Genomic DNA, 17634 nt, shown 5'->3' on the forward strand with positions numbered 1-17634 from the left:
CATTTCCCACTAATTACAGAAGGATTATCTAATCTCTATAACAATCCCTGCTTATGAGATCACTTAGATTATAACACTCTAAGATAGATTACTATAGATTATCAATGATCTCTATCACTTATTATAATAGTAAATTAGTTAATTTACCTTTTTTTTATATAAGAGTTTAGCGCAGTGCTATTATACTAGGGGTTAATTTACCTTTTCTAAATCTTATAATTTACCTTTTCTTAGAATATTAAAAAAGTCTTACTTCTTACAGTTATAGGCATTTAAAAATAAGATATATATTATATTACTTTATAATTAAATAGTTAATAGTCTTTTTTTTATTAACTTTAATCTTTTTACTGAGATATTAATATAACCCTACTGTACCAATTACCACGGGTAATGGGCCCAATACCAACTTTTGCGGCCCGTGCACCTTCCCCTTTTGGATCTTTAGGAGTTTGGGTCAATACAAGAATATTTGGTCCGTGCCCTCTCTCCAACTACCCAGGATCCCAGCGCTGATTCCCTGTCAACGCGAATAAAAAGCACCTTTCGTATGGCAAAGGGTGCGCCGGAAACTCAATTGTAATGAATGCAATTTGGGAGCTTTGGCGCCATGTCTCCTATTTCCATGGTCTCATGAGACCTCAAAACCCGATTCCGGCATCCATTCCACTTGGTGTCCTTCGTCAAAGCTTTTTCGCCTGCATCATCCTCTTACTGACGGAATCGGTCACGAGACAAACAGGGCACCATGTCCGACGATGCAGTGTTTTCACGGGTCAATCTCTCCATTGACGTCCATGCTCGAGTGCTCATATGTTGCCACGACGTATGCCGCGTTGCCCTTTCTCCCAGCCCTGCTCAAGTCAGTCAGCATCTCCGAACGAAGCATAATATACCTGCTGCTGAGCGACGTCTGGTGACCGATCTTTTGAAGGCTCACACCTCACCACTACAGAACCCTTTTGAAGCTCCCGTACGACAAGATGGCTCATCCCCAGACCCGAACCTACACCTCGTCCACGGGTTTACGTGCAAGTTCTGCATTGAACGTACGGGCAGCTCCCAGGTCATGTCTCGTCACATAACTTCGGCGCACGAGAAGCAAAGACTCCAGCTAGGAGTGCGAAGGAACGCCATGTATGAACCCGTGTTCCTGCAAGCGTGGACTAAAAGTCCTTCGGGGGGACGTTACTGGATTGTCGAATATGGCGGGTCTATGACCAGACCAGTCGGAGGCAAGGAAGTTTACGACCATCTTGAAGATATTTTCGAGCGTGAGAGAGGCCGACAGAAAGGCTTTTCAGGTGGGGACTTGGCGAACGGGGCTGGTACTACTAGGAGCTCACAAACCACAACATTCACAGATCTCAGACCATGGCTGGAGAGAACCGGCTGGGAACGGACTTTTGGGGGAATCGACCGAGAACTGCTAAAAAACCTAACTACCGCGCCCTCTCCTGTGACTTCACACCGGGGCCTGATACTGAAAGAGAGTAGTAATCGATCTAGTGATGTTTATTCCGACGAATGGATGATAAGCTCGGCGGATGACGAACGCAAAATCACTGCTCTCCTTGCCGCCGTGGACATGCTAATGGACCGCTGCGAGCAAACGGCACGGACAACAAGCAGAAGTCTTCTATGTTGGTTGCGTAGTGTACGCCCTCACGGGTGCTATGCGAAGCCATTCACATTTGTGGGAAAGGCGGCAAGTAGAAGGAAATATATTCGTGTCCTCAAGCGCTTCGTCGCTTTGGTCTTTCGAGCCTATCGCCTACCTGCGGACATTCGACAGCGCCGGGCGGGCATCCGTTTCAAGAAGTCACAGCTTCGTTTGATATCAGCACTGTGGAACCATGAGGCTTGGACCCAGCATGATGCTTTAACCGAGCAGCTCTGGCGAAGTATGAAGCTATCTGATGGGGCCGATGTTGAAGTTGACTGCGATGTAGAGAGCACCGATGGAGAGGATGATTGTGAAGACGGAGATGACAGCGACGATCAGAGTAGTGTCATGCGTGCTGACGACTCTGAGACCGACGATATGGATGATGAAGATGAGGAGAGTGAAGAGGAAGATCACAACCGGAACGAGGATCAGAGCGGGAAAACTAACGCGATGAGGAATTCAGGCGGGGGAAAATTCCCACCATGGATCAAAGAGGTGCTAGAATTCCTATTTGGGCTAATCATGGCATTCTGCACGGAGGAAGTCATGGATGGTCGCCCAGATTCAACGCTGCTAGTGTATTATAGCGGTGTCCTTGGATTCTCGGCTGATCTCACTGGTTTTCTTCCTGCCAGGTCATACACGTCTAACCTCGCCGCGCTGATATACATACAACGCCTTCTCTTCCTCGAGTACGCTGTACCAATGCAGGACTACCCTCATCTTGGAATTTCGAGACGCCCTCGGACGAATCAGCTCGCACGCCTGCAGAATGTTCGTCAGGAATACCTAGTCCTCGGATCACAGTCACCATTCGAGGAGTTATTCTCCCTACTCGCATTTGGAAGGGCAATAGCAGGCTCAGAAACACCTGCCTTCCTCCTCAAATGGAGCGATGACGGTCAGGTTGTGTCATACAGAGACGACATTGCGGTTCACATGGAACAGTTCCGACGTCTCCCGAAGGTGCTTTTGGTGCGCGCGGAGGCTCTTTGTGAGCTATTGATGTATGGGTGGAAACCTCCATGCGATCTCGCCTCCGTCAAAGACGATATGGCAAATACGACACACGAATTTTCATTCGTTAGTCACCCGAAGAACGGGCTGGCAGAGGCCTATTTGGAACTAACCTTAAAAGCTTGCACCAGTCAAGCGGACTCCCTTTCCCGCAAAGGGCGATGGAACCAGAAGGCGATATTCGAATACCTGAAGAAGGAAGAAGCATTGCGCGAGAACCTGGCAGGTCTGATGCTCATGACGTGCGGAGGTCAGCCCCGTTCACCAGACCTGCTCAGTATCCGAGTGAGTAATCACAGGACTAGCGAGCGTGGCCTTTATATATACAACGGCTATATGATCTATGTCACCTGTAGTCACAAAGCAAAGCGCTCAACCAATAGGGGATTCGTTGTTGCTCGGTTCTTCCCTTCCCAGGTCGGTCACTTGATGTATATATACCTTGTATATATTCGTCCTTTCGTGGATATGCTTGCTCGAGAGCAATTGCCGAATATCGATGGCTGTTCCCCTTTTTTCTTCCGGAGCCGGCCCGAGTCTGACAGCCCCCATTGGTCCACTGAACGCCTCACCAAGATAGTGAGACGCTTCACACGACAGGTTTGGGACCAAGGGATCAAGCTGCGTCTCTTACGACAGATCTGTATTGGGATCGCTGATAAGCACGTTCGTGAGGTGAGCCGTCCTTTTAACCGGTTTGATGACCGGACGGATATTGCGGATCGAGGAGTGGTATTCGCCTGGTCGAGCGGCCACCGCCCGCTATAGCGAGCGAGGACATACGGGCTTGATGGGGCCTTCCCGACACATCTACAGCCTACTGTACCAATTACCACTGGTAATGGCACCCAATACCATTTTTTCTGGCCCGTGCATTATTCTTTTAATCTTAGGTTCTGGGTCCGAATACAAAATTACTCGGTCTATGCGCCTTCCCTCGCTTATATGGTATGGTTTAGTGTACTAATCCCCTATCCCTGAAGCGGCTTGATCGGCTCAATTTTAAAATGGAAGAGAACATACTACATGATGACCTTATGTACAAGGAGATGATCAAATTCAACCCGGCCTAGCTACCTGCTATTTCTCGGAAAGGACAGAAGCTAAAAATGGCCTTGGTTTAGATCATCTCACTCACATTCGTAGCATTGCTCAGTGCCATTTAGCCCGTTCCGAAAGCATGGCTCTGCCGCGTAGTGGGGCGTTAGGGCCACTGAAGGGATGGATAACAGAGTTTATTCCTTCTCCGAGGAAAGAGAAAACAATACAATACAATTTATTACGCCCGGCGGCCTGTTCTGACCGAAAGGGCACTAGTCACTAATGCTTACATACAACGCCTGCTTTTCGTCCTCGTCTCCCGGAAAGAGAAAACAGCCTTGGTCTATGGCCGTTTTCGGTTTTGATGCAAACCCTGTCAAAACCCCCCAAAACGGCTTGCTTGACCGGCTGCAGCCATAAAAGCCCCTCAGCACAGACTGACCACCCAGGGCTTGATGGCGGGCAGCTGACCACGCAGCGATGGAAACACCGGGCCATCGGGCGTTCAGTGGCACTTGTCATAGACTGACAAGTGCAGGCGAGCAACTCAAAAGTGGCTCGGCGAGTCTCTCAGTGATGCGAGAGGACAATTGCGGCATGGCAGTGAGGGGAAGCGAATGGGCAATCATTGGCTGTCGTATGTTTCCTCAACTGTGAGGTGACACGCTTTACCCCGCAAACTATGTTAGCATCAAGTTGTTGTTAGGCGAATCGGCCGGCTCCGCGAAGATAGCTAAGACCTGACGAAGGAACCTGTATTATGGATTCGCCCTCAAAGAAAAAAGCCTCCTGCTGCATTGCAGATATTGGCTGTAATGGAGCTTCTTATCTCGCCCTCATTATGAATACCAATATTGACGAGTTGCTTTGTGTATGGTGGCGGCGGTGCGCCATTTTCTCAACCAATGTAGCCGAAGTCCTCCTCGGCCCATTGCTGCCTGATACTTACACTAAAAGCAATCATACACTTTGCCAGCCGAATTGCATATTGCCACCGTCGAGTTGAGGTGGCTAGCTGTAATGTTGCAGGACTTGTTCCCGACTGTCGAATGTTCGAAGGAGGCCCGAGCGTTGGTCTGACTAAATGCCCTTTTTCCGTCCTTGCAGTCTTATGGATCTTGGCATTGTGGATTACCCTGTAGATCATTCTCAGTTGGGCTCTGATCAACAATGCCAAGATCCATCAGGCTGCAACGACGGAATTACCTCCCTTCCCCGGACCCTATGTCACGTCAGATTATGTCTCTTGAAACATAAAGAAGGTCATTTGGTCAACGATCAACGCTCGGGCCTCCTTCGAGTATGACAATTGGTGGGATGCCCCTGCAAACTTGCAGGTAGCCACCTCAGCTCGACAGAGGCAATGCGCAATACGGCTGGCAAAGTGCATCGCTGCGTTAGCGATGCCGCAGGTTTAAGTTCCAGGCAGCAATAGTTTAATACTGTAACCTTTGAGCAATGTAGGTTAAAAACTGCCGTATCTTGCCGGTTTTATCCACCTTATCTGTCGCCATACATAAAGCAACTCGTCGGTATTTATCATAAGGCGAGAGAGAAAGCTCGGTTACAACCAACACCTACAATGCAGCAGGACGTTTTCTTCTTTGAGGGCGAATCGGTAATACAGATCACCTAGTCAGGACTCAGCGATCTCCGCGGAACGGGCCGGTGTGCCTAACGACGACTTGATGCTGACATGGTGCGCGGGGTAGGCGTGTCACCTCACAACTGAGGAACATACGCAGCCAATGATTGCCCATTCATGCCCCTCGTTTCGAATTTCTTGCCGGCATTTGTTAGTTATAAGTGCCATGGTACGCCCGATGGCCCTGTGCATTAGCTACGTGGTCAGCTGCCTGCTACTAAGCCCCTGGGCACGGAGTAGTATGTGTCGAGTCTGCCTTGCTTGCCCTATCGAAAGGGCTGTTGTGACTGCAGCCGGTCAAGCAAGGCTTTTTTAAGCCTTCGACAGGGTTTGCATTAAAAGCGAAAACGGCAACAGACCGAAGTTATTTTCTCTTTCCTCCAATAGCTTTATAAATTGTCTAAACCGGCCGGTAATGCAAAGAGTTTTAGGCTTGCTAGCTCCATCACACCATAGTAGTTTCTAATATCCTTCAGTAGTTTACCTTTCAGCTGCCGTTGATACGGAAAGTGGGATTTACAGCCGGCGCCGAGTCGAATAGTTGCATGCAAGGGTTTGAAAAGGAGAGCCCAAGGCCACCGAGTTAACCACAATGTCGGGACTTGAGACTGCTGTCGCTGCCATGAATGTGGCCGAGATGACCCTTAAGGTCTTAAAAGTCGGAGTTACAATCATCTCAGACGCAAGAAACTACGGCAAAGATGCCAAGACATTAGGCCTCAAATTTCAACAACTCGCTCATCGCTATGACTCTGCAAAAGATCCTCTTTCAAGTCGACAAATTCGCATTTTTGCACGGGAGGAACCTTTTTTCCCAGTTGCCTGAAGAAACTTGCAAGATTATTCGCCAGCTCTTCCTCGAACTGCTTCAGGTGCTCTATGTCCACTTCGCCATAGAGCAGCAGTACGTTGAAACCGCCGAAGAGAGTCCAACAAAGGTGAAAAAGGAAGGGAGCACGCATCTCGGCCTGACCTCCGACGAGGAAAGACTGGTCTTCGCCAACTTCAACATCGACAATCATGGTCTGCCAGCGTCTCATCGCCCTTCGTCATTGCTGTCCCTGTCGTCCTGGCGCTGGGCATTACATGGGAAGAAGAGAGCAGCTAGGGTCAACAGTGAGTTCGAAGACTGGCTCAAACGCACGAGGGAGACATTGGAGGACTTTTGGTGGCCATTACCATTCCTGAACAATATTCCCAACCTGGACGCCCTGACGTCCGATGCAGATGCGAGAGAAATGGGCACGGCCCAAACCGCTGCCCTAAGAAAACTTCTTCTCAGCGATACCACCTCAGCAGAAGACCCAGTAACCGACTGGAGTGCCGTCAAAGACATCACCGCCGTTGCGGGAAAGGCAGTGGGGACACTATACGGCCAGACAGTCCTCGTGGAGACGCTGAACTTCCCCCTGGACGAGGACGGCCAGTTTACCGAGCTCCTTCACAAAAGATTCTCGAAAATCGTTCAGCTTCTCAAAGCGCAACAGGATCCCGATTTCCGCGTTCTGCAAGGGCTCAAGTACGCGAGCAAGATCGGCGAATCGAAAGGCGAGCTAAGGCTCATCTCACACTTTCCCGTCGCCTCTCCGCTCCACGTGAAGACCCTGCGACAACTCTATCGAGACGTTGCCTTGGCGCAACGACCGTCCTTGGGCCTCCGGTTCAAATTGTGCAGCCAGCTTGCGGAGTCCGTCTATCTCCTCCACTCGGTGGATTGGGTGCATCACGCCCTACGGAGCGATAATGTGTTGGTGCTCTTACCATCTCATACTCCCAGCCGGGAAATTCTCCAGGCGTCGGAACTTCGTATCTGTGGGTTTGAGGCTGCGCGGCCCGAGTCTGACACCTCAATGGGACCGTACGACAACGCGATCGCAAGGAACGTGTATCGACACCCTGAGCGATGGGGTACCCCACGAGAGATGTTCCGTCAGAGTCATGATATTTACGGTGAGTGCCTACTATTACTCCCTTCCTCAGTCGCTAAAAGCTAAAAACGGCACTGTTTTGCTAATTTAGCCATTTTTGTAGCCCTCGGTGTTGTACTTCTTGAAATAGGGCTTTGGGAAGCCGCAGAAGATTTGATCTCGAGGTTGCGGGATAGTCAAAGAACACCAAAACACGTCAAAGCACTCCTGCGGAGCCAGGTTGACGAGCGACTGGTGCATCAGTGTGGCGACATATTCGCCACCGCCGTCCGTCGGTGTCTTGAGTGGCACTTCGACGTAGAAGTGCCATCTTCTGCGTCGGATCAGCTGCGCATTCACAGGGGCCTAGCGGAGCAGGTGGTTAACCCACTGCGTTCGCTTAAAGAGGCTGTATGAATACCTAGTCCTACACACACACACACAAGTCTATTACGCCCCGTAGGCCAACGCCCAAAGGGCTCTGAAGCTAAGATTACATACATCTCTCTAGTAATTGCCTTGCTCTCGCTAAGCCCATGAGAATCTCGCCTTGTTCTTTCCAGTCTAATCATCGTTTTTCTCCCTTATCCTCGTAGATATTAGTATGTAGCAAGCCGACTTGAAGCCCAATTCCTCCAAATGTTCAGTTTCCTATCTTCGGCGGCTGAAGCGATGCCTGCTGTTGGTTATTTGAGGCGTCAGAGATTGTTAGTTAGTTAGTTAGTATTGATTTCTTGATGCTAGGTTAGTATCGCTTGGATCATGTCTGTTCCAGGCGACCTGTAGCGATCGCGAACCTGATTGTGGCTCGTACTGCGTCCATATTCGGTGTCCATTCCTGACCGTCTGATGCCGCCTTGCCTCCTAGGTGAAAGGAGAGGTTGCCGCGTTTTCCTTCCGTGCATTCTAGCATCTCCTTACGGTATGTCGTCCACTTCACGCAACGGAAGAGGAAATGCTCTACCGTTTCCTTTGCCCGCCTACATGGGCACTCATCCGTCGGTGCTGCCCTGATCTGATATAGGTAACCATTCAACCGCGCCATTCCGGTTCTCAGTTGTGCCAGCACGCTGGCCTCTTTCCATGATAATTGATCGTACAGCAGGCGGGTATGTTTACCAGGCAGAGCTGAGTCGACCTTTCTAGAATGCCTGCCCACTCCTAGTCCTACAGTCCAAAATCAACTCTAGTAGAGTTAATTTTATTGACCCACTTTAAACCTAGTAGGGTTAATTATTGCCAGGGTGTAGAGTTGATTTAACATTGTTCTATATACAGGAATAGTAGTGCTGATCAGAACAGGGGTTTATCCAGAAGGCGACACGTCCTTTCGCGTAAAGTGCTACAGGGGGGTATATCATACTACTAAATAGTCTCATTATTGATCGAAACATAATCATCATTCAGATCTTACTATCAAGGTCCAAGTCACTATAACGATTACTATGACGGCTTCGAACTTGCAATCTGAACCATGCAGTGCAATTTATCCCTACGTTCTTCTCTCTACATACCGCCTTCTCGTGTGCCAGGTTTGTAGGTTCGCCTCTGTAGCCGATGAGGTTGCTACGCATTTGAGAACACGACATCGCGATATACAGCCAGGGCATCGACAGGATCTGGGTGTATTGACTGCCGGAGCTCAGATTGGCGTTTCACTGTCTATGAGCTATGCTCTGGATTGTCATAAAGAGGTAAGCAATTCCTTCCTGGACATCCCCCGGTACTTAGTTATTTTACAGTTATCCGTTGAGTTGATGGTGACAGTAGCATCTCTCAAATCCCTCATGGCGTGGATATGGACATGGGTCATCAACGACTGGATTGTAAGCAGTGGCATGCTTAGAGTTTATATGACTATCGCTGCAATTAATGTTGCCATTCACTTGACGACGATTGGTCTCTACTTGAGAGGCAAGGCAATTCGCATTTGGCTATACGAGAAGGACTTTCTCCGCAGGTTCAAGCTCGACTAAGTAATATACAGATATAAGTCAGTGGGTTTTAATTCTCACTGCTCTTTTAATATATGCAGATCTGTATACTATAGTACCATTACAAAGTACAGGGTCTTCTCCATGTATTTTCCGTATTGCCTGATATATTAGGTTTATAACATTTTCAAACCCCGCTCTTATGTGCATTGATGACTTGTCTTACCTCTCTATATTACACCCTCTCCATGTATCTCGCAATTACCACAAACCTCAACCTTAAAAATGTCCCTAGTCTTTAGGCAAGAGCTTGACTATCATATAAACACCTGTGCCTAATCTAAGCCCATTTGGTGTTACAAACGACAAGCCACTACGGTACTGCCAAAGCTTACCCGGTAATGGCTTATTACATAAAAATCTACAAAGAAAGCCAGGCGCACGAGGGCAAATCTGACTAACATCTAAAATGGCAAAAAATAACACAGAGTGGATTATAAGTGCCTTTGAGAGTGCAAAAGTAGATTTCACTAAGAATTTGAAATATCCCGAGAAATACGACTTCACTAATATCACATTAGGAGAAGATATTATCAAAGCGGCCAAGGATATTAAGGAGTGCTAAATAAAATCTTAAACTTTAAGCGCCCTTGGTTATATTAAGCCTTATATGAAAGGTCTCGAAGGATATACCGGTGTTATTAATACTTTCGCGCAGGCAAAGGCAGATATCTTATATCTGATTTAGGTATACTTAAGTTAACTAAAGCTTTATTAGTGCTAAGTGCTAACTATCTATATATATATTAAGGGTCTATTAAAGTTAATTCTCCTGGTAAGGATACCAATTCGATATCTAAGTTCTCAGAGAAGGGCAAATAGCTTACCTTATTTATTTAGATAGTAAGCCACCTTACTTCGGCTTTTCGAAAAGTAATAGAAGTACTTTAAGATATTAGCTATCTTCTTCCTTAATTTAAAACCTATATAAACATTTTCAAAGAGAATAAAACTATCCATTATGGCCTATTTCTATTTTATAGAGATATTCTAGATTTCTATGCTATGTTATTAAACTTCTTCGCTAAGAAGAGTAAGTAACCCTACTTTTACTACTTACCTCTGCTGTGAGACGGATGTACATTAAAAGCTTACTAGAATTAAGACCTTAATATCTTTTTTAATGCGCTTTGGCCTAGTCTTAGGGATTAACTTAACTTTATTATAAATAGGATAACTAAAGATACTTGCCTTATTATAAGCAATGCTAGCCTAGAGTATATTCAAGCTACTAATTTATTACGATGGAATGCTCTTAAAGAGTTTTAAAAGGCCAAGTAGTTTTAAAATAACGAGAAGTTCTTAAGTTTATCTTAAGCACTAGAGAGCAAAATATATAAGTCTAAGTTAGGTAAAATTATAAATAATACTTAATAAAGAGGGAAGTTAGGCGCCTGGCTTAATAAAAACTCACATTTCACTAAATAGCTTAAGATAAACGATAGTATATATCATTATATCTAGCTTTAAGGCATCCCTGGAGCAGGTATAAGGCCTCTTAATCTTTATTCTCGCACATGTGATTTTTCTTATTAGGAGATATGGGTAAACAGGCTAATATTAGAAATTGTCTAGGCAAAACCTTTCTCGCTGCTAATCTTATCTGCTGACTACAGGCAGAAAGTATTATAATCCTATATAGCTTTATTAACTATAATAACCAAGCCATAAGAAGGCCCTTAAGGTTATGGCACTTACTAATCTTCTAGCTAATGTCATATAATCGAGACCTATATTTAATTATTCACGAAATTCTAATTACTAAATATAACTCGCTAACAAGTAATAACAAGTATATTAAAGAGTTTTTCTTAAATCTAGTCTAGTTATCAGGCCCTCTTCGTATTATAATAGATAGCCTGGACGAGGCGGATAAGACTAAACGCGGTGCAGCAGTAGACTACCTCCTCTGTATAATAGAATTTTACCCTAATATTAAGCTTCTACTTAGTTCTTGCCCTAAAAAAGACCTCGAAATTAAACTTAAACAGAAATTCTATATTATTCGAGTTAATTAGTATAACGAAGTTGATATAAATAACTATATTAAAATTAAGGGTGATGCCTGGCTATTAGAACTATAAGAATATGGCGCTGATAATAAATCTTATAACTAAATTTGAACTGCACTTAAGGCCTTGGTTAAGTATGCAAACGGTTAGTGAATGTTAAGAAGTATTTTGCATCTACTTACTAAGAGAGCTTATATAGGAATATTCCTATATATAAAACTTATTTTAAATATTGCTAAGAGTGCGGCAGATCTTCTAGTTATTCTTAATAAGCTAGAAACTCTCCCTACCGGCCTTAACGGCATATAAGTTATAAAATAACCTTCCTTTACGATTAAAGTATATTTACCTCCTTATCTATAGTTACCGGCATATCCTATTAAGGCTAAAGTTACTACAGCTAAGGCTATAACAAAATATAAAAAAGATCTTAATGTAGGTTATAACTGCTAAGTATCCACTTCGGGAATTAGAAGTCCTACAAGCCATATCTATAAAGTATAATAAAGAGGATTTTAATAGCACTCAGAGAACAGCATGGGTAGATATATAACAAGCATATAGCCCTATCATCGAGATGACGCATAGGGTAGTCCAGTTTATATATTTTACTGCAAAAAGGTAAGGATATTATTCATATTATTATCCTAGGTAACTAGTGACTTATTATTTAATTATTCTTAAAAGGTATTGTTTCAGAGAACAAAGTAAATAGTTCTTAGCCCTTTCCGAATCCGAGGCATATATTACATCAACTTGCTTAATATATCTCGCCTTTCGTTCCTTTGACCCAGTATGCTCATTAGAAACTGGTGCCAGACTTCGGGACATTCTGCGCAGACAGATACTAGCTGGCGACTTTATACTTTTTTAGTATGCTGCTACTTCCTGGTTAGACCACGTAAACTCTTATTCGTCGATGTTATATAGCTAATAGCTCGAGAAAGACAAGTCAAATCTCTTAAAAGTATATTTAACTTAGCTTTTTCGAACTTAACTATAAGATAATATTAAGGATAATAATACCTTGCCCCTAGAGCCATAATATGTCAGACTTACAGCAAAGGCTGAACTTCAGCAACGGTTAATGCTATTGCATAATTTCTTTACCAAGTTGCGCTCTTCTCAAGCCAGCCATGAAGGTAAGGCTCTTTAAGTTACCATACTATAGCACCACAGCTTACTATATATCCACAGATAATCCAATCGTGGTGTGTAGTTCTCTGATAAAATTCCGACGAGAACTTGATTTAATGCATTATCCAGACCGGAACTACACAAAAGATTATGCCTGCGAAAAATTAACGCAACTATATAGGGACCTTACCTTCCGGTGTAACTATATAACTTGCGAATATTATATACATGGCTTTAGTAATTTAATTAATTGTAAGTAACACCTTAGTTTGCATTAAAAGCCATTTAAATGCCTGGAAAAGGGTTATTTATTTGCAGACCTGGGCTTCTTATTAGGCCAAGAGTTATTATGGCACACCAAGGCTATATATAAGCAGATCACAATTAGTAGTAATATCCCCAGCTCAGCATTCTTAACTCTCCCGCCAGGCAATATCTTTCTCACCCTTTAAGACACAGTAAGAGATAACTAGGTCTAGATTACTAGATTGTTACTCTAGGTAGCAAAGGACGAACCTGGGTTTCTAAATAACCTATAGATCTTGATATTCTTAGGTTATGCTAAAGTATTACGCGATATGCTTAACGTCCTCTTTAATGCGGCTATAATAATTACTATACTAAACTTCGATCTTAATAAAGCATTAGCAGTTGCTATTAATGCTTAGAACTTCTATTCTACTAAGTTCTTACTGCAACGAGGTGCTAACGTGAACCGCGAGGCAACCTGGCCAGATGATAAGGAACTTAAGTTCCTGGATGCTCCTGTAACTTATCAGCAATTATAATATCTTAGATAGAGATGCTAGAAAATTTCCCCTATTAACCGCGCCTTTGCATTACTCTATTCTGCTATACTTGACTTATTGGTTAATTCTTATGGTGCTAATCTGCGCGTTTTTACTAGATTCAGTTATATAAATACTTACGGCATATTTATATACTTTAAAGATAACGACCTAGAAGTTGCTAATCGGTTGAATCGACTTATATGGCTTTTTGTTAATTCGAAACTTATTAAAGCCAGGATAAAATACGCTTTGGAAAAGAACTCTATATCAGTTCTAATATTTTATTTAGCCCGTGGTGTTTACTTGGATAAACCAGATAAGGTCACAGAATATATATTACCTATCTTTTTACTTAACTTCGCGGCACACAGCAGTATAGCAAAGAAGAAGAGTAAGATATTAAGTGTTATTCTTAAGCATTATGAGAGCCGGGGTCTTTTGCCGGATGTCTGCAGGCTTAGTATCAACTCACGACACCTCGTCCAGGAAGCAGAGATTTATTTTGGCGTTAAATAGGAGGATCTAGTCATGAATGCAAAGGGGGGTACTTCAGATTGACTTCTGGCCTTCGACATCTTCATTTGGCTCGGGCAAATAGGCGTCCTATTATGAAATAACTTAAAATTCCATTTTCACTCAAATAAGGTCGTATTACAGTACAATAATAACTTCGAGAATCAGAATTCTACCAAAGTAATACTTCTTAACCACTTAAGATAATCCACCACGGACTAAGCTACTCCAAAATAATAGGACTATCGAAATCTTCGCCAGGGGCCTTGCAGTTATCCATAGCACCAACTAACATAGAGGAAAGTTATATCTTTTATTCCTATCTGCAAAGAACCAACTAAATATTCCAGGCCACTATGTTAGTCACGCGTGATAATTTTTTACTATACGTATTAATAAGAAACTAACCTCATCCACAGAACCATATGTTTAAGCGATATAATATACTACTCTTACAGGCCTTTGTTGGCCAAGCCTATATACTCAGTCAAGTCCTTGCTGTTCCAGCATTAGGTTCTAGCCCGGTTCTATTAAGTGCACCTCATTCGCAGCCATCAGGTTCAGCCTAATCAACAAAGGTTAGTTGGTAACAGTGAGGCCGCGTCAATAGAGAGTACCCAAGGGCTGCAGAACCCAGCAATGCAAGTATTACTAGGTATAACGCCCTATCACAAAAAGCTGCGATAGCATCGCGCCTTTGGTGCAAATCTTTACTACCGTCAAGTCTTTAGTAGGGGATACCTTTATCACTAAGTGCTTAGCCAATCAGGTCAAGCATTCATATCCAGTATAAAAAGATAATACTAATCATTTATATACGTAAGTAGCAATCTTTTATAGGATATGGCTATAATAAAACCTTTTTGGCGGTAGATCGGAAATTTCTAACCTATTTCTATTAAGATTTTCTAATAAGGCTTTGACTTTAGACAAAGGTATGTAATTACTAGGCTAGATATCATCCGGTAGACCAGGAGTTATCTTATTTCTCGCAGTAGTTTTTCCAGAGCAAAGTAGACATCCAGACTCCCTACCTTCATCAGAGAATCTATTAGTTCGGCATAAGTTACAAACCATATAAATATATAATATTGATTTCTATTAAGGACTCTCCCTGTTATTAGACTCTATACTCTCTTTATATAACTTACAAACTTCGGGTATTAGAGTATTATAGGAATATTTATTATTCTCTAACTACTTACAAATAGCTAATAGGAGGAGATCTAATCCGTGATCACATACCTGCCGGAGTCGGAGTATGATCTAGAAGTAAGTAATAGGGGTGCCGCCTGCCCTAAAACCAAAAATATAAGCTTATTTAAGTTTATTATAAAACTTGGATTTGCTTTTATTAAGCTTAATAGGATAATATAGGATCTCCCTGCCAGGTAGATTAAGCTTGCTTGAGATAGATTGCTTTATTTGCCGAAGAGCTACAGCGCAAAATAATAATATCAAATGTTTCTAATTAGATGCGCTGCCGCCCATTCTGCCATCTGGTAAAATCTTCGAAAAACCATGCAGTATATTAAAAGGATAAACATTAAGGAATTCTAAGAGCGCACTAAAATCATCAAGGTAGTTCTACACGGAAGTCCCTATTAAATACCAACGGTATCGCGCTTTAAGATTACACATAATACAGAAGACCTTAGACTATCTATTGCAAATAATATAAGCTATAGTATGTCAAGAATAAGACCTAGTTATAGAAGCTATTAAAGTGTAATAAACCTTCGTCTAGGATTACCCTGTGCCAGATTTAGTGATGGAGGCCGTTAAATATTGCATCCAATGTTTCTGCTCCTCTTTGTTAATCGGCTTTGAGTGTCTCGTAGGTTGCAAGAACTATTAAGGATTGATTGAAGGGTACTAGGTGCCTCTTGTTTCCATGATATATTGTGTAAGAGATCAAACCGGGTTTGATGCGACTAAGAATGAGCCAGTTAGTTCCAGAGGTGTAGGTCCTTAATTAATATATTCTAACATACCATTTAATTTCTTCCTCCCACGAACCGAGGGCTGAAATGTTATATTAGTTATATTTAAGTGTCTATAGCAATAGCGTTATATGCATAAAAAGGCCTATACCCACTTGAGAGCGGCGCAACGATCAGCGTTCTTTGATCTTCTGGATTCGATGATATCGAGGCCTGCGGATCTGCAGCCGTTCCGACCACTAACGCCAAAGTGGACAGGGTTTTGCCGAGGCCCATTTCCTGAATATTTCGATGTCAGTAATTATTTATTTTACGCCAAAGAAATCCATACATCAGCAAGGATTCCACTAAGGCACAATGGGGGTAGATGGAGCTGTGTAGCTCCTGTAATATTGTTTTTAAATCTGGGACTATATTAGATATTGCAAATAGTAAACTAATCTTGCAGGCTTACATCTTATACTTAAGGTCATAAAATTCTTCAGTCCACAAAGACAGGAATTTCTATTGTTATAGATTTCCCGATTCCTTTTCGACCATCATTGCAACCGCTATTTCCTGGTGTCTAGGTCTATCATCAGACTCACCATGTTCCATGAACAAATCAATTTATATACCTTTTTAACGGCGTTATAAGTTTATTGCTGATATCTACCCTCCTAAATTGCGCCGGAACATTTGTGGACCCCAAGAAATCGTACAGTTTGGCTGCCATGATGTTGTTGTCCAAAACCTCATTTCCCTCCATTCCATCGTCCAAATTATTTCCGAGAGACCTTATGCAGACTTGAAAAGCATTGAGGGTTGATATATGGCGCTGATGCCTTTCCCGGCTCCTGGAGAAAGATGTTTCTAGCGTTGAGGATTTCACTGATGACCGATCCGTCACTGCGCGATCCATATACTTGAATCTCTAGTTGAGTTCTGGTTGGCGTAAGTAAGCTAACTGCTTTGGAATTTATCCTAGAATCGTTATATATAGCTGTAATGGCGCTAGAAATATTACTACTATGCTTCACCATGCCTAGGTATGTTGCTGATTTTGGATCCCGCAGTAAAACGAGATCTGCATTTGTGTCAAGTGTGATATTTCGAGTTTCAGGGTTTTCTGATATATTGAGCAGAATCTGGTCGGTCATGATCTTATTCCCCTGCCTGGTTGAGGTTATCCTTAACCAGGCAAATACAGTTGTTTAGTATTACTAAGAGTTGGGAATGGGATTGTGACCTACCGATCTGAAATATATCCTATAATTTGGTGTCTGTTCTCTGCGAATACGTTCTAACAGGTTAGGAGAGCCATGGTTGCTGTTCACCTGTTGTCGCTTTGCCGGTCGATCTGCGACATCATTGAGAGTCATCATGTTGCATAACCAGGTAAAGTAACTATGTCAAGATTGAGAGAATGTTGCCATCAGGTTGAAAAGAAAATTGCGAAAAAGTGTGCCTTGCACTCAGCCGCACTGGTGGCTGGCGGCTGAGTGCGGTGGTGGCTGTGCATTTCATGCGCCCGACTTCAGTGGACTGGATAGCTTCATATAAGGCCACCACGAATAGGCTACCTTGTGCTTCTGTTGAACAGGTGCTGGGGTCTCACGTGCAAGCAGGGATACTTTAAGATTACAACCGAAATGGTAAAACCTCTCAGGGGTAGAATTAAAAAACACAACATAATATGAATATACTCATCTGGATCAATGGACCGAATACCTGTTGGAAAATCCGGGAATCCCCCTTCCCTTCAGGATTCAGACTAACAGTCTGAAAGTCCTAGATTTAAAGTTTAAAGTCCTAGATACAATCATCTAGAGATATAAACCCGAGAATAACTCTCAGCTCAATAAGAAACAATCAAGTTTCATAAAAAATACATTTTCACCCAGCACTACTGCGAAATATAAACAACAATACCGGTACACGTAATGTCTGACAATTAAGAGTCTCAATTGCATCTCAGCGACCCGC

The 17634-nt window shown here is 43.3% G+C and overlaps 4 protein-coding genes across 4 annotated transcripts; 3 read left to right on the forward strand and 1 right to left on the reverse strand.

Moving 5' to 3' along the window:
* Positions 1-983: 983 nt before the first annotated feature.
* Positions 984-3069, forward strand: FOBCDRAFT_285947 (uncharacterized protein; the record flags this gene model as incomplete). Its single annotated transcript, XM_059611676.1, has 3 exons — positions 984-1066; positions 1174-2971; positions 3043-3069. The coding sequence occupies 3 exons, from the start codon at positions 984-986 to the stop codon at positions 3067-3069; spliced, it is 1908 nt and encodes a 635-aa protein (XP_059466097.1).
* A 1138-nt stretch (positions 3070-4207) lies between these two features.
* On the forward strand, positions 4208-4464 carry FOBCDRAFT_148547 (uncharacterized protein; the record flags this gene model as incomplete). Its single annotated transcript, XM_059608289.1, has 2 exons — positions 4208-4364; positions 4424-4464. The coding sequence occupies 2 exons, from the start codon at positions 4208-4210 to the stop codon at positions 4462-4464; spliced, it is 198 nt and encodes a 65-aa protein (XP_059468026.1).
* A 1500-nt stretch (positions 4465-5964) lies between these two features.
* On the forward strand, positions 5965-9255 carry FOBCDRAFT_253839 (uncharacterized protein; the record flags this gene model as incomplete). The annotated part of the gene is made up of 5 exons (XM_059611067.1): positions 5965-6036; positions 6134-7322; positions 7431-7690; positions 8701-8973; positions 9022-9255. The coding sequence occupies 5 exons, from the start codon at positions 5965-5967 to the stop codon at positions 9253-9255; spliced, it is 2028 nt and encodes a 675-aa protein (XP_059466098.1).
* Positions 9256-15389: 6134 nt separating this feature from the next.
* On the reverse strand, positions 15390-16384 carry FOBCDRAFT_207988 (uncharacterized protein; the record flags this gene model as incomplete). Its single annotated transcript, XM_059609222.1, has 5 exons — positions 15390-15408; positions 15721-15751; positions 15825-15948; positions 16001-16073; positions 16287-16384. 5 exons carry the CDS (start codon positions 16382-16384, stop codon positions 15390-15392), a joined length of 345 nt encoding a protein of 114 aa, XP_059468027.1.
* Between the last annotated feature and the right edge of the window lie 1250 nt (positions 16385-17634).

Source organism: Fusarium oxysporum, chromosome XI, assembly GCF_013085055.1.
Source record: "Fusarium oxysporum Fo47 chromosome XI, complete sequence".
Lineage (NCBI taxonomy): Eukaryota > Fungi > Ascomycota > Sordariomycetes > Hypocreales > Nectriaceae > Fusarium > Fusarium oxysporum.